Genomic DNA, 20694 nt, shown 5'->3' with positions numbered 1-20694 from the left:
TTTTATCTATTAACTATTGTCTTATTAAATGTTTTATCTATTTGCTTTTATTCATTGTAAAAAAAAAATCTTACTATGCTCCTCTTGCTGTATTTCTTAATAATGTATGTAAAGCACTTTGAATTGCCTTGCCTTGCCTTACCTTGCCTTGCCTTACCTTGCCTTGTCTTAATTAAAAAGATATTGGAAATATATGCAATGAGAATAGCTAACATTGCAATATTTATCCTTTTTAAAACAGACACCCTGTAGCTAATTCCATTAACTGTTCTTTACCCTTTTGTACCTAAATGAATGAGTAACTTAAGAAACACGCCATTACTCAAAGGTCATTCAAAAAACATAAAACCTTTTCTTTTAAACGTTTAAATGTGTTTGTTGATAGCAGAGATATCCTTTATGGGAACAACTGAACAATCTCAAAGAAGGACAAGTGAAATAAAGGATTGTGTGCGATGACAAGTTAAAGTTCCTCAGAGCTCTATATTCTGACAGTAGCCAATGACTTGTTCTTTTCCATGCCATACTTATGTGTTACACTGTTTATATGCGCATATGAGTCATGGAACTGCAGTTAAGCTATGCCTATGACCAAATAAATACTGCAGTTAAGCTATGCCTATGACCAAATAAATACTGCAGTTAAGCTATGCCTATGACCAAATAAATACTGCAGTTAAGCTATGCCTATGACCAAATCAATACTGCAGTTAAGCTATGCCTATGACCAAAGATATACTGCAGTTAAGCTATGCCCATGACCAAATAAATACTGCAGTTTCAACACTATGATTCTGTTTGGTGTTCAAGGTGCTTTCCGCCAGACACTCTTTCAATAGAATAAGTGAAATGAAAAATATATTCATTTCAAGAGAGACCACAAATCATGCTTGCCAGCTTACACAACTTTTTATTAAAGTCAATATTCATCTTTTTTGGCTATGAACACAAAATTCCACTATGTAACATTTTCACTCACAATTACAGCTACAGGCTATAGAAGATGGTTCAGAACAGTGGAATTCTACAGAATATATTTGACACGGTAGCCATATTCCTATACTCGTTGCCAAGGTCCAAAACTGGAATTTGTGAAAGTGTATATGAGCTTACCTCTATACCGAAGACACTCCAAGATCTGGACAGTCAGACAGATGCAGGTCAGTGCTTGTAGTCAGTGGAGGGAGATAGTTTTGTTCCTCTATACAAACAAGCGTTGGCTATAATATGTACCTAGTGATTCCAATTAAGGAATTCAATTTCCTGTCTGACCATAGAGACTGAATTAGAGAAAGCTTCTCATTGCAAATTCCTCTGCTCTACTTCAGAATAGCCAAAGTTAAAGACACATTCTGGTCATCTTAGAAGATTTTTCAAGTGATTCATTAATTTTATATTATTTGTGTAATAAATGCTATTTTTCCATTCTAACCAACCACCCACAGATCAAATTTAAAACGTTTAACTTGACAGTGACAGTGTATTTTGATTTCATTACACTTCTACCAGTTTTGGCCATGGCTCCTCATCATAATAAGATTTGTGGGCACCGTACAGTAGAATAAGGGGCATGAGAGGCATCGAAGGGTAGTGGAAGAAGAAATTGAGTTGAAGGCAAGGCAAGGCAAGGCAAGTTTATTTGTATAGCACATTTCATACAACAGGGGCAATTCAAAGTGCTTTACATACATTATTTAAAAATACAGCAAGAGGAGCATAAGAAAATAAAAATTACAATGAATAAAAGCAAATATAAGAAGTAAATAGATAAAACATTTAAAAAGACAATAGTTAATGGAAAAAAATACATTGATAGAAGTGTTTGTGTTTAATCATAACTGGTGCAAAACATGAAGGTTTTTAGCTTAGATTTAAATAACAATGTGGCTCTGAGTAAGATGTGCATTTTCACATCACAACAATCTTCATTGTCCTTGTGTGTGTGTGTGTGTGTGTGTGTGTGTGTGTGTGTGTGTGTGTGTGTGTGTGTGTGTGTGTGTGTGTGTGTGTGTGTGTGTGTGAGTGAGTGCGTGCGCGTGTGTGCTTGCGTGTGTGTGTGCGTGTGCGTGTGTGTGTGTTTATAAATATGTTTTTTATTATTTCATTATGTTTTCTTATCTGATCTGATCTGATGTCTTGTAATAATAATAATAATAATAACAGCAATAATAATAATAATAATTATAATAATAATAATAATAATAATAATAATAATAATAATAATAATAATAATAATAATAATAAAGAACTTATGAAAGACACACAACCAAACTGAGTTCCCCAAAATATTTCACACCGGACGCAGTAACCTATGTGCCAATATTCTACTTCCTTCCGTCCTGTCATCCTGACCCCGGTGTGAGGGGAGTAGTGCTGCACTTGTAAGGACAAACCTTTACAATTTGACAGTTTCTCAAACGTAAGTTGACTGCTATTTCTTGGCAATGCGAAGTTGTGTTTTATCATTGCATTGTATTTTCTTTCTTTCGCTTGACTGTGTGTATCACCTCCAAAAAACGAAGGTTCATTCATAGAGGCTAGATGTGAAGCTAGGCTAACGCTCCAGTGGTTTGACAGGAGGACTATGTTTGGTTAGCTAGCTCTAGCCTGCTGGCCAGCCGTTCCTAGGGAAATTACATATATGTTTATTGTATTACCAGTTAACATTTAGTCTGTTGACTGTTCTATTATGGTAACCAGATATCTAATGGCCATGTACATTGAAAAGACAACATCATAGCTGTTGCTAGCGGTTGGGTGTTCTTTTGCAAGGATCGAGTGCAGTCATGATGCTATGCGAGCTGGCCAGCCAACAGATGCAGGCGTTAACTTGGGTAAAATATGAGAGACATGGGATATTGTTCAGATGTCTTGGGTCAGTATATCAGATGTCTTGGGTCAGTTGTCTTGGTCAATCAACTTCCTCAAGTTCATGATTACTTAGCTAGACAGGTCATTTAGATGTTTGCTAGTACAGTTAATGGACAGGCCAGCTTCCCAAAAGTGCTTGTTGTAGATTTATGTTGATGTTCTCCACTATCAGACTGGAGCAACCCATGACAGCTGTGCTAAAAGTAAGTGTGCCAAACCTTGTTTTCCTGGATCTGTTTGAGTTAGTTAGTGTGACTACTGTGTTGCCCTGTCCTCTATCCAGGCTCAGACACAAACACAGTATTTCTATTGACCCTCTCATGCATATTTCCTTATAACAATGGGTGGATTGATGATGATTAGCTAGCTACCAGACACCCTCAAGCTTCTCTCTCACTACCTCCATGTCTCTCTCTCTCTCCCCCTCCTCTGTCCTACGCTCTCTCTTTAATAATAATAATAATAATAATAATAATAATAATAATAATAACTTTATTTGTATAGCACTTTACATCAGGTAAGCAACACATTTAATTTAACAATTTAAAACAACTATTTCAATTTAAAAACACATAATTTCACAGCACAAATACACAGGCTATGACATATAGACACCAGAAAACAGGTGGGTCTACTTTAACTTGGTCTTTCTCTCTCCCCACAGTTGCCTGGGACTCTTCCCCCCCCCTCTCCATGAGTGGTCCCTAATGGGCGGCTGGTCTCGTAGTGCGGTGCTGGAGCTGTACCGAGCACTGCTCCGTGCAGGGCGCCACCTTCAGCACACAGATCGGAACTACTACCGGCGCGTGGTAGCCCTCGAGTTCCGCCGCTGCCAGGCCCTTACCGCGCCGACGGACAAGGAGGACGCGCTGAAGAGGGGACAGTTCTTCCTCAGCAGTAGACTGGGGGGGCTGGTCTAGGCGGAGGGGGGTCCAAATCACAGCCCGCTTCTAGCAAAGCGCTTGCCGTCAAACCACTACTAGGTGTGTTTCTCAGGGTATTTCTGTTGTCCATCTTTAACATAGACCCCCACTCTATGATTTCTATACACGTCCATCGGAAGTCCAGACACTGATCAGCAAGCCTGAGTGTCAAATTGATCGAATATCAGCGTCTCACAGGTGTGTCTTTTTTCTGCTAACAATCTAAATCAATGCGTTCCTCGTGGTGTGTGTGCCTTTTTCGCCTCCGTTCCCCACAGAGAAGAAGGCATGGCGGGAGTCAACGGGGACCGTAAAGGGAAGAAGGATGACAATGGGATTGGCACCGCCATTGACTTCATGCTCTCTAACGCCAAGCTGGTGCTGGGAGTCGGGGGAGCCGCTGTGCTCGGCATCGCAACACTAGCAGTCAAAAGAGTTGAGTCATGAGTCTTATTGGTGCCCATTGTTCATCCATGATGCTCGTTCTATACACACCACATCACACACACACACACACACACACACACACACACACACACACACTAGGGATGCTCCGATTTATCGGCCACCGATTTAAATCGGCCGATTTCACTCCAAATGACTCGATCGGTGATCGGCAAAAATGGCCGATCGCAAAAACCGATTATTATTATTTATTTTTTTTTATTTTTTCTGGGGAAGACAGATAACTGAACAGAAAACATAGGAGGACGTAACAGTATGTAAACCATGAAGGCCACGTTTATGATGTCTTTTATACAGCCATATCGACTGACTTGGGCTTCAGGCCCTAACTGGGTGATAGGCCAGACCTTTACTATGCCATAAAAATGGGTCTGCGTTTGCTTGGTGCCTAATGGATCAAAACTTTTGTCTAAAAAGCAAAAAATATGTAGGCTATCCAGTCAGTAGGCCTACAGTTATGTATTTTTTTTAAAAATCGGTATCGGTATCGGTTGATCTTGAGGAAAAAAATCGGTGATCGGTATCGGCCCCAAAAATCCAGATCGGAGCATCCCTAACACACACACACACACACACACACACTCACACTCACACAAGTCCATGTTGGTGGAACTGAACATCATTCTAAAGCCAAATAGAAACATATATTTTTTTTTTTTATCCAAATGTTATCACCACATTAATGTTCAACCGTTTGACCTTTTTTCAGATGTACGACCGTGCCCTAAGTGCTCCCACCAGCCCCACCAAGATGGACCAATCAGCAAAGAGGAGTTGGGAGGAGCCGAGTTGGATGGGCTCATCGCCGCGGGTACTGAACCAAGACATGAAGTCCACGCTCAGCAGGTCCCTGCAGACTCTCCCCACCTCCTACCATTCATTTGAAACAGGTAAGGTGATCCAGACTAGAACTGGTCTCATCATGAGTAGGGCCAGGTGGTGATGATGATGGTGGTGATGATGATGATGTTGTAACTCAACTCGGCCCATATTAAGACCACAAACTTAACGTCCAGCCTTTTTCCTTGTTAGATCATAAGGTGATGTAATATTCCTGACCCCCCACTCATAAGTAGCCTTCTTTCTCATGCAACTTTGTATGTCATGCACATGCTATCGCCTATCAGCGCCCAGAGTAACACTATGGACTAAGGGAGGCAGGGGGTGTCATCGGTTTACCTGATTTCTCAGTCTTTGCACATTTGTGACACAGTCTGATCATTTGGTCCGCATGTCGGCAACCAATCAAAATGTTCAGACTTTTTTCTTTTGAAACACGGAACTACGTTTCAACGTTGTTAACCCTAACCCTAACCCAAACTCGCTAGTCAAGCCAAAATACTGCAACACAATGAATTCGGTGAGTAATCCCCACTGCTACCTAGTTAACTATAAAGGCCAATGCACATGGCGTGCGATTTTGTCGCACGACAACATTAGATTCTCAATTCACACCACCGAAGTCGGACCAGGCAGGCTGATTACTATAGGCTCTACCAATATTGCTTGCCTTGCTTCCACAATTTCTGCAAGATACAACTGGGCATATTGTGCCTACATGCTCGATTGTTATTATTATGTAATATAATTATACCATATGAGATGGGCCGTGTTGTTGACTTCGGTGGTGTGAATTGAGAATCGAATGTTGTCGTGTGACAATATTGTATCGCACGCCGTGTGCATTGTCTCATTCAAAACAATGGAATCGAATTTCTCGGTGCGACAAAATCGCACACCTGGCGTTAACACTACTTTACATTGTTAGCAGGCTCACAAAACAAGCTGTGTTAGTTGACCAGCGATGTGTCATTGATTATCAACAACGCGGAAATGTATTCACATTTTTCGAAAGAAAAGTCTGATCATTACATGGGATCCTGACATGAGAACCTAAGCATGAGAACCTAAGCATTAGAACGTGTCACATTTTTGGCTTCATCTCGACAGAGATAGAGAGAGTCTGTTCTAACGGCTTACTGTGTCTGTTGACAGACAGTCTGTTTGGAGGATTGCTGTCCTTCCTGTCCAGTGGGTGATGATATCGATCAATTCCCCCCAGCGGTCGTCGTAGTTAGCTGCTAGAGGCTAGTTGTCTGTAGCGCCCCCCCACTAAATGGAGTTAATGACTAGTAGATGTTGAGAGCTTGTTTCGTGGTTACGTCTATGGGGTAGTACTGTAGGAGCTGACGCAGATTTGTACTTGATAGTTTGGCTATAGGATACTTGCCACGACCCCATAACCCTGATAATCTCTACCCCTCCCCCCCCCCCCCCCTGTCATGCTTGTCCACTCTGGTTCTTATAACTTTTATTAGAATAAAGCTTTTCCTGCGAACGTTGCAGCTCATCATCCCCTCTGGTATCTACTACTTGTGCCTGTGTTCTCCCCCAGACCTCATGCGGCGGGCGGCGGGTCGTGGCACCGCGGGCCAGACGGATCTCCACCGAGCCCGGATGCGCCTGTCGCTGCAGGAGCACCTGTGGGCCTTCTACCAGGAGCGCGTGGCCATCCCCCCGGAGGAGCAGGCCACGGCCAGGAGGGCCGCCCTGGACATCTGCGCCGAGCTCAGGGTGTTCCTGCACGCCAAGCTGCCCGACATGCCCCTCAGGGAGATGTACCTGAGCGGGAGCCTGTACGACGACCTGCAGGTGTGTGTGTGTGTGTGTGTGTGTGTGTGTGGCTCAGCACTACTGTAACTGACTGTTTTCATAATGTCAAAATGCACTGATAGTATTTATGTCCTTTAGATATTGTATGTGGAGTGTGGACATAAATAAAGCATTTAAAGTGTGTGTGAGTGTGTGTGTGTCTAGTCAGATATTACTTAGCCTAATTTGAGTTTATTGGTGTAGTTTTGAATCTAAGTTCATTTCAACTCCATGGTGGTGAATGGAGAAGTGTAACTCCAGGGGGCAGCAGCGCTGAGCAGAGTAGTAGGGTGTGTGTGTGGCGCTAGAGAGGCACATTTCAACCTAAGCAAAGGGTTGAGTTGTGCAGCGTCCTCTGTGTGTTCCAGGCCTTTTCCAGTTGAGGCAGACATTTCAGCTGAAAAACCCCAAATAACTCTTTTTATTTGATGGTATTTGTGTACCAAAAATGGTCACCCAATTTCAAACATGTTTATTCATTTGGCTGACAATTATTTGCATGCAAATAACTGCCTGAAGTCTGTGACCCACTGACCCCACCAGACCCTGTGTATGGTGAGGCGCAGCCATCTTCAGTTGACGTTTGTTTTGTGGTCTTTTTGCGTTAAATCTTATCAGGAAATGACCAGCATGTTTAATTGGATTTACATCTGTAGATTGACTTTGCTAGTCAAGACCTTTCTACTGTTTGGCCCTGAAAAGCTGGCTGGTCTGTTTTGGGACGTTGTTTTACTGTATGATTCACTGTATGATGTACTGTAGCACCATCCAAAGTATTTGGAGGCAGTTGCTTGTACTCGAACAGACATGGTTATGTTTCAGATTGTTCAGCCTAATAATGACTTTCATTCTTTGGTTCCCCAGACCAAACAAAGATATTATTGACAGACACCAATAGCAATGTCCAAAGGCAAAATCCAAAGCCTAGAATCAATACTACACATTGACAGCTTTCTTATGACTGCACCACGTAGGGAACACACACCGACTAACCAGAAACACCTCAGGGTATCCGCGGTGTCTTGAAAAGTATTAAAAGGTGATAAATCAATTTTGGGAAAATCAAGACCCTTAATAAGTATTAAAAAGTCTTATCATGATTTTATGAGGTCTTGAATTTTGTAGGTATTTTTCTGAATTAGACTCTGTCCAAAGAGTTTGAGTCCTAAAAACCTTTAGTAAAAGTTTGTGAATTTATTAGTTTTTATTAAAAAACAAAGATGAACCGGAAATTCTGTTGTGAGGTCTGGAAAAATATTGACAAGGTCTTTAAAAAGTATTAGAAAGGTATTGAAATGAACCTCAAGATTCCTGTATACACCCTGCACCTGTCCAGCCGATCACTTTTGGGTAGGGGGACTATGCACACTGCGCGTGTGTGAGTGTCCAGAGTCAGTCACCACTGACCTTTTGTAGTGTCACTGTGTCTCTCTCAGAGATGTTCTGTACCTGAGCAGGAGTGTGTATGACGGCTTGCAGGTAAGAACAGGGAGGAGGGATGAGGATACTAACCGCTTCACAGGCTGTTGGCTTAGGAGTGTTGTGACCACCAACAACGTTGTCTCCCTCAGTCTCTTCCAATGGGCGAGATGCCCTGGTTTTGAGGGGGAATAATTGTACTGAAATTTGTGTCACAGTACCTATATCGATAGGAAAAAAGGATAATGTGTATCTGAATAGCTGGCAACCAGCAAGCTCTAGCATTCTGTCACCAATGTCATTTCTCTCTTTCTTTCTTTCTTTCTTTCTCTCCCCCCCCCCCTCTCTCTTTCTCCCCCCCCCCACCCCTCTCAGGTGGTGACGGCGGACCACGCCCAGCTGATGGTCCCCCTGGTCCTGGAGAAGAACCTGTGGTCGTCCGTCCCCGGGGAGGACACCATCATGAACGTCCCGGGCTTCTGGCTGGTCCGCCGGGAGAACCTGGAGTACTTCCCCCGGGGCAGCAGCTACTGGGACCGCTGCATGGTGGGCGGCTACCTCTCCCCCAAGACCGTCCTGGAGGCCTTCGACAAGCTGGTGGCCGGCTCCATCAACTGGCCCGCCATCGGCAGCGTGCTGGACTATGTGATCCGGCCCGCCGTGCCCTCGGAGACGCTCACCCTGGAGATCCAGTACGAGACGGACCGCCGCCTCTACGTGGACTTCCTGCCCCTGCTGGTGATGGAGGACGGCGCCTCGCTCATCGCCAAGCCCCACCGGCTGGCCGCCGAGCGGCACGAGAACCTGTGGCGGCAGAGCTTCCGCGCGGCGGAGACGGCGCGCCTGCGTGCCCTCGACCAGGAGGACGGAGGGTGCCGCTGTGCCTGCCTGAAGGTGGCCAAGGCCGTGTGCAAGCTGCGGCCCGCCCTGGCGCGCCTGTCGTCCAGCCAGCTCACCAACGCCATCCTGCTGCTCAGCGAGAAGGAGGGCGACTGGACCCAGGAGGCGCTCGCCGACCGCTTCCTGCAGCTGCTGCGCTCACTGGTGGGCCACCTGGAGGCCGGGAGGCTGCCCTGCGCCCTGTGCCCCAGGGTCAACCTGTTCTGCGAGCTGACGCCGCTGGAGGTGGACGAGCTGGGCTACACCCTCTACTGCGCCCTCTCCGACCCCGAGGGGCTCCTCAGGACTGACTCGGTCCCGTGACCGGGCCTGGGACAGAACAGGACAGGACAGGACAGGACAGGACAGGACAGGACAGGACAGGACAGGCCCGTTAGCGGAATGTTCTATGGTTCCCATGACGCTCCATACTACAAACAAGCATAACAACATTAACCGGTGTCCCAGAGTTCAGTTGGATGGCACTGCGGTCCACTTCGGGACCTACGGGAACCGTCTGGCGATCAGAGGGTCTCCGTCGGCCATCCTGAGCGGGAGGTGTGGGCCTCCCTTTCTTCTGGATCGACAAGTTCACAGTTTTTTTTTTTTTACTTTACTCACATTTCTGTTTGTGATAAAACGGTACGCCACACACCGAACTACCGGTTGCTTAGTTACGGAGTAGCATCTGTTGTCGCGCAATCTAATGCGTATCCAAAATACCTGTTACACCCTCCGATGAAACCCACAGTCCTCATGTAGTCCAATCACAGCTTATGGTTCACACATTGACAAGCCATTACGCTAAGTGTGTGTTTCAGGCTCCGGCTCAGTCAATGTTGTTAGTCGAATTGGCGATTTTTTGCAAAATTTGTCTGATGAATTATAACCCATATAACCTCTTTGGATGGAATGGAATAAAGATGATATTCAGTGATTATTTATGGTAAAGTGGGTTGTATTTTTATAAGGACTTGTTAGCTCCATCCTCAGATTGCAGATCCTCTGGTTCCTGCCCCTTTAACTCTCCCACTGTGTGAATGGATGGAATGTAATGTTGACTGTGAGTCGCCCCCAAATGAAAACATTTTTATGATGACGATAAGACTGCTCTCACTTTGGACACGTTCTTGAGTAAAAGGAAAAGGACACGTTCTTTTCCCCAGGAATGCTTTGCTCACAATTGAAGTTGAAGCCACATATATAACCTCTGCTGTAGCGAAATGTTATCGGAAGAACTGTGGATGTTTTGTGTGTGAAAAAAAACATCTCATAGCTTTGTTGAATGAAAGAGGAATGTTGAAATAAAACGATATATTTATATGTTAGGTATGTGTGCCGTTTGCACGATTGACCTGCCCATGTAGAACCTGAGACATATCGCGGGAGGGGGGCGGGGCGGGGCGGGGTGGGGTCATATACACCGGCATTCTGTCTATTGTCTGGCCATGTCATTAAGTCTGTTCAGGAATTTGAAATTAATGATATGGTATGCTGTAGAAGAAACCGACGTCTGCTCCGTCACGCTTTCAATCACTCAAAACATGGGATCACAGAGAGGGTGAGACGTGGGGAATGCTCCTGTCAATTCAACCTTGTGATAGTTTGGCAAAAATCGATCAAAGACAGAGCTGCTCTTTATTGGCTGCTGTGGAAAATTCAAATTCCTTTTCCCACTTCCACATAATTTGTTGTGTTGGCATCCAGGAACTCATATTGTTGTTCATAACATTGTGTATCCATAGAAACAGACTTCAGCTATGATTGGACAGAAGGGCAGGATGCTTGACAACCACTGGTGAATTTCTCAGATGAAAGCTGAATTCCAAATCAACTTGTAGCTTGCCCTTTTAAGGCCAATGCACACGGCGTGCGATTTTGTCGCACGACAACATTCGATTCTCAATTCACACCAATGAATGAATGAATGTGAATGGAGAATCGAATGTTGTCGTGCGACAATATCGCATCGCACGCCGTGTGCATTGTCTCATTGGGTCTCATTCAAAACAATGGAATCAAATTCGGCGGTGTGACAAAATCGCACGCCGTGTGCATTGGCCTTCATAGGCTGAGTGGGTTTTGCACCATATTACTCACACCCAGGGTTGCAAGTTGACCCTCTTGGGGCTGGTTTCCCGGTCTCCTGATTCATCTTAGTCCTGGACTCCTGGAATAAAATGTTCAGTAGAAGGTCTCCATTGAAGATGCATTTTAAAGGTATAGTTTAGTTCACCCAAATGACAAAATAACATATTTGGTTCGTTACCCTGAAAGAGTCTATGGACAAGGGTGTGTCTGGGAAAGTGGGGGGTAGATATGGAATTCGGCAGAAGGAGTTTCTTTGACCTGAGAACTTGGTATATTTTTGCTTATGGGAGTTTCTTTCCTGCATTATTTGTGACACGTCCATAACTTGACACTCAAGGACACAGGTGGGTATTTCTGTGGGGACAGGGGATTGTTGATACAAGTTCGGTTGTCTCTGACCCTGTTTGAATACTCTTCAAGTACAGCCATCCTACCTTAATTCCTTCTTTTCTTCCCTTGAAGGAGTCACTGGTCTGACGGTGATGCAGAACCTTTACCAGGATTTTAGATCAGTCTGGTTGTTCCAAGACAGGGAGGGAGGGAGGGAGGATTCATCTATCATAGTCATATATTTTCTATATTTGAGCAAGCAAACCTGAGTGCCAGTGTGTGCCTCTCAGGAGGGCTTTGGTCAGCACAGATTGACGTACAGGTGTTAATCTGGTGTTTATCTGAGGTGAGGATGGCTAACGGGATTTAGGCTCCACTGGCGAAAGCAGGTCAGGTCAACGTGCACTCGCTGTCCAGCTATTAGCCTACAAGGCTACAGCCACCCAGAGCTAGTGTCAGCCATGCATGCCAAGTGGATCTTTCCCCAAAACAACCAATATGTCTCTGATTAAGAATTAAATACATGATAACCTTAGGAAGCAGGGGGAATATTGTATGGAGATTCTTTATTTTTTGTTTTATGCCACACTACTGTTTATCTGTTACATGTATGTGGGGTTGGGGTGTGCTTGGTGCTGTAGTGCATTATACAGTAAAAAAAAATAATCTTCAAAATCTAATGACAGTTTAGTATTTTTGTATTTATTGTACATTTGTAACCAAAAGAGCGTATTTACCTTTGCAATGCTACCACAATTATACACCTAGTGTATTTCAGGTGCTTCATTATGGATGTACTGAATGAGAAGTAATAGTGGTGGCTCAATCCTCAATGGGCCTTACTATAATTAGAGGAGGTTGTGTGTGTGCAATATTGAGTCTTCCTTTGCTTGCAAACCTGACTTCAAATAACAAACATGTCTGTGCTTGTTATGTCAGTCTGTTAGTCAAAAAGGCCAAAGTAGACCACTACCTCTACCTTGTGGATTTCAGCTTAGTGATGTGCTTGCATGCAATCAATGTATGTTGGTGTCATTTTCTATTTAATTCTAGCTCTGAAACTGAACAGTACACACAGCACTTTGTATACTCCAATAAATGTTACGGCAGACGTATAGTTATGGTGTGTTTTTCCTGTGACTTTGATATTGTCCACGTGTCACCCGTTCCCTGGTAGCCTAAGGGTTCACACACCATATGACAGTTCATAAGACATACAACATGTTTGTTTCACAATAAAAGTTTATTTCATGAAGAGATTTTACAGTTTATCCTGGTCCCTGGAAGTGGTTAGACCGTTTATTAAAATTCACTGGACATCAGTTATTTTGACATTAAATCACCCTGAGAGATTAGTCTTCCTTCCTATAGAGGAAATGGATGTTCTCTGATAAGCACTCAACAACCTACGGACAACAGAAAGCTGAGTTGCGTTGCCAGACAGGACAGTATTAACAGTTCTTGAAAGATAATTTTCACATACTTCTCGTAATACAACTCAAACATCACAGTTTCACTTTACAACATTGTTCATTAATCGTTTGCCAAATGCGCAGGAACATTCTTATTACTCATATTCACAAAAACATTTTTAAACAGCACAAATAAAAACTCCAGGTTTTGTTATTCTTATACAATTTGAAAGCTCAGACTCGCAAACAGAAAAACAGGCACACAATCAAGGAACTAGAAAACAGGTTCCCTTTACAGTTTGATCTGTTTGGTAACATACTGCTCCCTCCTTCATTTGGTACGATCTGTGGGAACATGATGTTAGTCAGTCCCCTCTCCCCTACTTGGCAGGGGCGAATCCCACCCGGTCAGCATCTCTATCAAACACTGTGTAGTACTTCCCAATGAATACATCTCCCAGAATCCACAGGGGCCCGGCCGGAGGGGGAATGTCCATGGCCATGAAGCCAGACAGACAGATGGAAGTTCCGAACTGGGACTCCTGCGGAGTTTGGGAAGAAAAGTGCAACACTTCAATGGTTGGTCAAGTCTCACATACTGTGTGGTCAACTCAATGGCCTGGTGACCCACAGCTCAAGCCTATAACTCCTGGACTAAAAAAGCACCATCATTTCTGTATCCAAGAAACCACACCTCGTGACGTTAGAATTATAAGGTTCTACTTCCATTTTTGTAAAAATTGAGTTTTCTACATAATCTGATCCATTAGGTGTTTATTAATGCCTGTGTGGTGTTATTTTTAAAATGTTGCCATTTTTGAGTTGGTAATTCATAACATACAAAGGTTCCATCTCACAAAACATAATGGAATGTAAAAACTTTGACGCTCAATATCTCTGAACTACCCGAAACGACCTGTGGGGTGTTAATGTAGGCTACAGTAAGCTAGTTGTGAAAGCACACCTGTGGAGTGTTAATGTAGGCTACAGTAAGCTAGTTGTGAAAGCACACCTGTAGAGTGTTAATGTAGGCTACAGTAAGCTAGTTGTGAAACGTCACACATTCCCACTGTAAGGCCTGCGTGGTGTTTGGTCAGGAAGCGTAGTTAGTTACGTTCATGATGTAGTCCTCCCCAGTGAGGTTGAACATCTTCCCCCCCAGGTTGAAGGCGATGACCGGGAGAGATGGAATCTTTTCGCAGTTAATCCAATACTAGGACAGAAAAGCGGACAACAGTACGTTATTCATTAATATAAAAACTCAAAATCTGATTAAATAAACAATAAGATAACGATTTCATGGCATTTGAATTGTAATCCCTTGTCAAGGATTTATTTAAGAGCTGCTGTACAGACTTTACACACATGCAACAGGTAGGCTTAGGTGCTGACCCGACACGTACACTGACTCCGATATTTTCCTTTCACATTGTCCTTTCAGCACCGCGTCAGCGACTATGGTGGCCGTAACCAGGCCAGTACAGATCAGCGCGGTAGTGTGATTAGGGTAAAGGTAGACTTCTCAGCCTCACGTCCCTACCTCCCCCATCAGTAGAGGCAGAGCCCCGATGGCTTTGTGCAGGGCCCGGATCTCCTCCACAGGTCCGGTCATGAGGGACGTTCCCGTGTCAACGATCGCCTGGCAACCGCCCTTGCACAGCGTCAGTTGGTTCCCTACCTCGACACTGCGAGGAGAGCAGAGCACCAGTTAGCTTCCATCACCCACGGCAAACAAGGCATGACGTCACTGACGATCATGACTAGATACACTGTTACTGTCACAGTCCATGTATGATGATCTATATTTTGCCATATGAGAAATGAGCAAATATAATGTGGGGGTAAAACCAGCACTCGAGTTGAGGGGGGATGCCACCCCCCACTGAAATAAAAACGGTCAAAATCATCCCCCTTTTAAAACTGCCATCCCTTATGTCATTTTATCAATGAACGTGGTATTACTGCTATTTCAACATTTAGTTTTGCACATATTGAGTAAAATACTGTGGGGGCGAGGGGGCACGCACACATGCAATGACATTTTTACCAAGTCACTGACAGAACACCGACAGACACCGACTGAAGTCACGCTGTGGGGATGCTAAAATTGTCCCCACATGATAAAATCCACCATCCCCCCTGATTTTCTTTTACAACTTGAGTACTGGGTAAAACTCCTGCCATGTTTCCATAACGTCATCATATCCAACCACAATCACATGGATGATTTCCACATGCAATTTCCAGTGAGATGACTTCAGACAACATGGACCCAGGCTGAAAGGAAAGTGTTCTGGTCCACTCACCCACTCATCTGGATTTGCCAGTAGGCCTTGCGTGTGACGTTGACATAGTGCAGCTCTCCGCTGTAGTACTGAGGGTCTGTGCCCCCCAGCATCAGCTCACCCCCGACTTCAGCTTGTGTGTCTCTGTGGGGGGGGGGGGGGGGATATGAAGGGGAGGAGTCACAGGTTAAATGCTGGGTAACACGAGAACCACACTGGCCATCATCACACTGGCAATCATTTCATGCACACCACCACCACAGCATGCTTCTTCCAGCACCTGCAATCTTTTTTTTTTTTCCATCTGAGTCTCAAATAGAAACCGGTTCCATTAGAGACGCTCTGTGCCAATCACACACGCTTGTCGGCGTGTGTGCAGACGCTCTGGTTTCTGTGTAAAGCTTGACGTACCAGGGGCCAGGGTCTTATGCAGCCAGGAGAACACAACGTACCACGGCTCTGCAGTTTAACAACTCAGGTGATGTATGCAAGATCAAATGCAAGAGCAGCACATCTGCGAAACAAGGCTCGCTTGCAGTGTTGCTTTTATGCAAAGCATTTTCCTCTGCAGCGAGATAATGAATATAGCTTCCTGTTATGATGGGTGGGGGGATAGCGGTAGCACTAACGGTGGTCTAACAATGATGCGGGCGTAATGTCAGGGCTGCCGCTACTTAACACCTGCAATTACTTCGAAAACAGTTTACTGTGACTGCTATCCACGCTGTCTGGAATTGTACCTAGCTGCCTGAAGCTAAAAGTTATTTCAACAGTAGCGGAGTTTAGCAGACAGGAAGATCAGTTAGCTCGCTTCCTGTGACTTGGATGAGACAGAATTTTTATTTTTTACTTGCATTTTGCATAGACATGTCAATCATGGCTTTTTTTCCCCAGAATAATAACAACTTCGGGTAGAATCTGATCTGTTTCCATCGCATTATCTGTGCTTAGCCTATATATATATATAGACAAGTTTAACACTCAGGTTTTTATGAAAATGAATGAATGACTAAGTAAAAATAAACAAGGTTTGAAACAAAACAAAACAAAGTCTCCTCATATACCATCAAGGTAAAGTACTTATTATTATTACCACCATCAAGGTAAAGTACTTTTGTTAAGATGAATATGAAGGGAGCACAGAGCAGTCAGGTGACCAGACCTGCTGATGTAGAAGGAGAAGATGTTCTGAGGCAGAAGTTTGGCGGCCATGGCCATGTCAAACAGTGGGGTAACCTTGGCGACAGAGATGGTGGGGTAGCCCATGCCGAGGATGCCATCGAAGCGTGCCACAGCAAACGTGATGCCAGGCTGGGTCACTGCCTCCCCAAACTGCTGCCCAGGCACCGCCAGGCCAGCCATCTGAGAGAAGGGCAGAGGGGAGAGAGAAGAGGGGAGGAGGCGGAGGAAGAGGAGGATACAGACAAACGACACAGACGTCGCCAATTAAAATGGTGAGGTTGCACACAAACGACACAGACCGTGAGCTTAGAATGATAAGGTTCTATCTCCGTTTAGGGTAATTCAGAGATATTGAGCGTCAAAGTTGTTACATTCCATTATGTTTCGTGAGATGGAACCATTGTATTTTATGAATTACTAACAAAAAAAAACACCACACAGGCATTAATAAACACCTAATGGATCAGATTATGGAAAAAACTCAATTTTGACAAATGGAGATAGAACCTTATAATTCTAATGTCACGAGACGTCGCCAATTAATATGGTGAGGTTGCAGACAATGAAGGGACGGCATTCTCTAAAGTTTTTCACTTAAAAATGGACCACGGACCAATTGCACAAAAGTGCTGCTTATTTCTCCGCTAACATGAGAGGAGAGGAACGCAAAACAATAACAAAGACTGTGTGTGTGCGCATGTCTGTCCACTCACAGAGACGGTGTCCCCACTGATGAACCCAGACAGACTGCCTCGGCCATACTGGATGGAGAACTTGGTGCCGTTCTGTACGTAGGTGCTGGACTTCTTGGAGTTGTAACGATGGTGGAGCCCTGAGCAGAGGTGGACAGGGCCAGAGTTCAGTTGGACATACAATAGGACACATAATTCATACAATAGAAAGAAATCAGTCTCTTGATGCCTTTCAAAGCTACTTAATTCTAGTGACACAGAAAAACATGAACTGGCAACATAAACCCTTGCTTTTGCACCATGTCTTTATAGGGCTACAATCTAATGATTACCAGGATCTGAAAACAATTCGAGCAGGAAGTAAAAAGGCCTGAATATTTCGAGTGCTGAGCTCAGAGAGAGACACACACTGACTGACTCACAGCAGGCGAGGTCCAGGAAGTGGCAGTGGATGGAAGGGACCCACAGGTTGGATGAGCCAGTGTCAAACAGCACAGTAAAGTCCTGAGGAGGAGTACCTATGCTGATTACCCCATAGTACTGGGCCTGAGGAGAGATGGCATAAGCACAAAATAAGCACATGACACCTTCAGTATCCTTCCTTACCACAGGAGGGCCTACATTGAACTGCTGAATTTCATTAGCCTATAGGTTCAGTTGAACACTAGAGTTAACCTTAAGGAATAGCTATTTACATCCATGAAGTTGGTGAGTCTCTCCACTGGTATTTTCGGGGACGGGGTAGTGGTGGCCGGTACTGTGTTGTCAGGCTGCGAGCCAGCGGTCTTGGCCATCGACTTGAGTTCTTCCCAAGTCATCCCATTATCGCTCATCAGGCGGCGCAAACTCCGCGTTTTGTGGAGGGGAATCCTGGGGAGGCATCAGTTAAAGGCAGTCGAGGTATCAGTTAAAGGCATGGGCCTAATTGAGAACGCCCAGGAACTCATTATCTACTTCCTGAGTTATAGGCTACAGCTGCGTCGACTTTATCATTTACATATTAATTGCAAATCAATCAAGTGCTATACTGTTGCTTCATTATGAATATTGCATCGAAAACTTAAATTACACCTTAGGAGAGGGGTAAAACGTTTAACGACCATGCCAATTTTATGCAAACCATGTTTATGCACCAACATGGTAAACATAGCCTAATTATGTCTAAATGCAAACCTGCATCTTTTTCAAATCAGTAACAGAATAACGCCAATTAATTAAACCAGAGATGGATGTAACTTCAATATTGGTCACGCGGAAGCTTAATTTAGACCACACTTATTTAAAATGTAAATAATGTAAAAATGTACAAATAAAACATTTTACCTTACAATAGCAGCGCTGTGCGCTATTAACAGCGCGACAGTGACATAATATATCTTAAGTAGAATCATATTCTGTCTTCTTGAAACCAAGTTGGGTTTCACTTTTTCAACAAAAAACCCCCAAAGATTGTCCAAACAGCAAACCACTCTTCCAAACCACAGCAGTAACGCTCCGTTATCCGTAAATGCCTTTCGGTCTTTTTCGAACTCACTCGGTTTTCTTCACTCGGTCTTATCCTGATTGGACAGACGATGGGAACAACGCAGTTTGATTGGTTCAAAGAAGTGTCTATCATTTTTAATTAGAAACATTGCGCAATTGACAAGTCATGTCGCATAAGTCACGAGATAGTTGGTCGCTTCCTCAATTTGCAATGACAATAACGTTAATCTTCATACTAACCTTCATATTAGCCGACTGCTATTACAGAAAGTAATGAGTTGACCATTGAATTAAAAAAAAAAAAAAATGAACATCTATCAATCTCATTTTGTTGACCCTTCTTGACCGAATATTTATCATAGCCTACACATAAACTGTATTATTATGAATACATTCAATGAGGATTTTAGGGAATTTGAAACATTCTCAATCATATCAAATTAATCTACCTCCTAACCAAAGCTCAAATGTGAAGTTGTCCCAACAGGCATATCTAGGATCAGCTTGCTGTCAGGCTCTAAACGTTAAGGCTTTCAGGCCTACCAGCTCTGTGATAGGATAACATATTCATATTTATTGGAGGACTGGAGCTGTAAGTAAAATCAACACGTCCTCACATCACAGCCATAGAATGTGATACATGCCAGGGATAGTGTATCAATCTAGATTCAATAGAGGGAGATCCCTAGATTCAATCTCCTCATTCAAAACCCACCTGTTTACGCAGGCGTATCCCTGTTGATTTACTGTTCCCGTGCTGCTCTGCTGCTAGCTATGTTTTATACTGTATATTTCTATGTATTTTGTATTTTGAATTTTGTAACTGTTTTTAAATTTGTTGTTGTACGGCGACCTTGAGTGCCATGAAAGGCGCCTTATAAAATAAATGTATTATTATTATTATTATTATTTATTATTATTATAATGTATTATTATTATTATTATTATTATAGTCTAGTCACAAAGTTTCTACCTACAGTAGTAGCACTAACAGTATGGCCAGTGACTGAATGGCTGAATAGATGGAACATGGAGTTGAGTGGATTTGGATTTGCAGCCAGTATTATCAGAAAATGTTGGGAGTAAAAATCTAGGTATAGTTAATTAGTTGTCTCAGCAAAATTGTGTCATCATTGCATTGCTAAAAAATGAGGCTTAATCCCTTGACCTGTTGCACAAACACATCTGTAAAAGTCATGATAAAAGGCCCTGGTTGGGGTTAGAGGCCATAGAGTGAAGGTGGGATGTTATCCCAGTCTAAAAGAGAACCACAGTAGACACATATTTAGATACAAGAGGATGGATAATACTCATTCATATACTATAAATGTTATCATTTGGTAATGCATTGAATCCCACGGGATGTAAAAGCTAAAAACAAATGATGTCATATTAGTATAATGTAACTCACTTCCCACAGTCCTCAACCACCTCATCAGCATTTCAAAGTCCTAAGAACAAACAGAAACAGGTGTCCAGATCATAATAAAAGAAGTTCCAACAATCTGCAGGAATTGTGTCATGCAATCATGTCATCATGGACCACAATCTTAAAGGAATGTTTCCAACATCAATGTCATGAAGAATTGAGGCTGTATTGGTATAGTGTTCATAATAAAGTGTTTGGTGAGTATCAACAGTCTTGATGTTTCCAATGCAAATTTCCACTTTTATGCTGATGATACTGTGATATATTGTTCTGCGTCTTAACCAAACCAGGCTTTTTGTCAGGTACAACTTGCTTTTAATATTGTACAACGTAACTGTGATTTAAAACCTGATTTTTGAAAGCTGACAAAACAAAACTCATGATGTTTTCATTTGTAAAATCAATCTTTCACCACTTTTCTGGGCTCTGAGATTGAGTCTGTACTTCAGTACAAATATCAAGGAATTGTAATTAATGGCTGCCACCTTTATGTCTGTGCTGCACTATAGCAATGTTATACACATGTATGCATCTTCGCAATGCCTACACACGCTAGATACTGTCTACCATGGAGCATTG

The 20694-nt window shown here is 43.4% G+C and overlaps 2 protein-coding genes across 3 annotated transcripts; one reads left to right on the top strand and one right to left on the bottom strand.

Annotated features, from left to right (window-relative positions):
- The first annotated feature begins 3714 nt into the window (after window positions 1-3714).
- Window positions 3715-10519, top strand: mief1 (mitochondrial elongation factor 1). 2 transcript variants are annotated; one of them, XM_080524832.1, is made up of 5 exons: window positions 3715-3854; window positions 4073-4229; window positions 4969-5149; window positions 6655-6911; window positions 8706-10519. In XM_080524832.1, the coding sequence occupies exons 2-5, from the start codon at window positions 4083-4085 to the stop codon at window positions 9531-9533; spliced, it is 1413 nt and encodes a 470-aa protein (XP_080380958.1). In that variant the 5' UTR covers window positions 3715-3854; window positions 4073-4082; the 3' UTR covers window positions 9534-10519. The 2 variants fall into 2 exon arrangements, with proteins under 2 accessions (XP_080380958.1, XP_080380959.1); XM_080524833.1 differs by having other exon boundaries at window positions 3737-3854; window positions 4078-4229.
- A 2461-nt stretch (window positions 10520-12980) lies between these two features.
- On the bottom strand, window positions 12981-18658 carry napsa (napsin A aspartic peptidase). Its single transcript, XM_080523889.1, has 9 exons — window positions 18525-18658; window positions 17897-18071; window positions 17624-17747; window positions 17223-17341; window positions 16490-16689; window positions 15349-15471; window positions 14583-14727; window positions 14157-14255; window positions 12981-13584 (listed from the first exon to the last, which is right to left on the bottom strand). The coding sequence occupies exons 1-9, from the start codon at window positions 18590-18592 to the stop codon at window positions 13423-13425; spliced, it is 1215 nt and encodes a 404-aa protein (XP_080380015.1). The 5' UTR covers window positions 18593-18658; the 3' UTR covers window positions 12981-13422.
- Between the last annotated feature and the right edge of the window lie 2036 nt (window positions 18659-20694).

This window comes from Nansenia antarctica (genome assembly GCF_963989245.1).
Source record: "Nansenia antarctica genome assembly, chromosome: 2".
In the NCBI taxonomy this organism is placed as follows: Eukaryota; Metazoa; Chordata; class Actinopteri; order Argentiniformes; family Microstomatidae; genus Nansenia; species Nansenia antarctica.
This window is presented reverse-complemented; position numbering and strand designations above follow the sequence as displayed.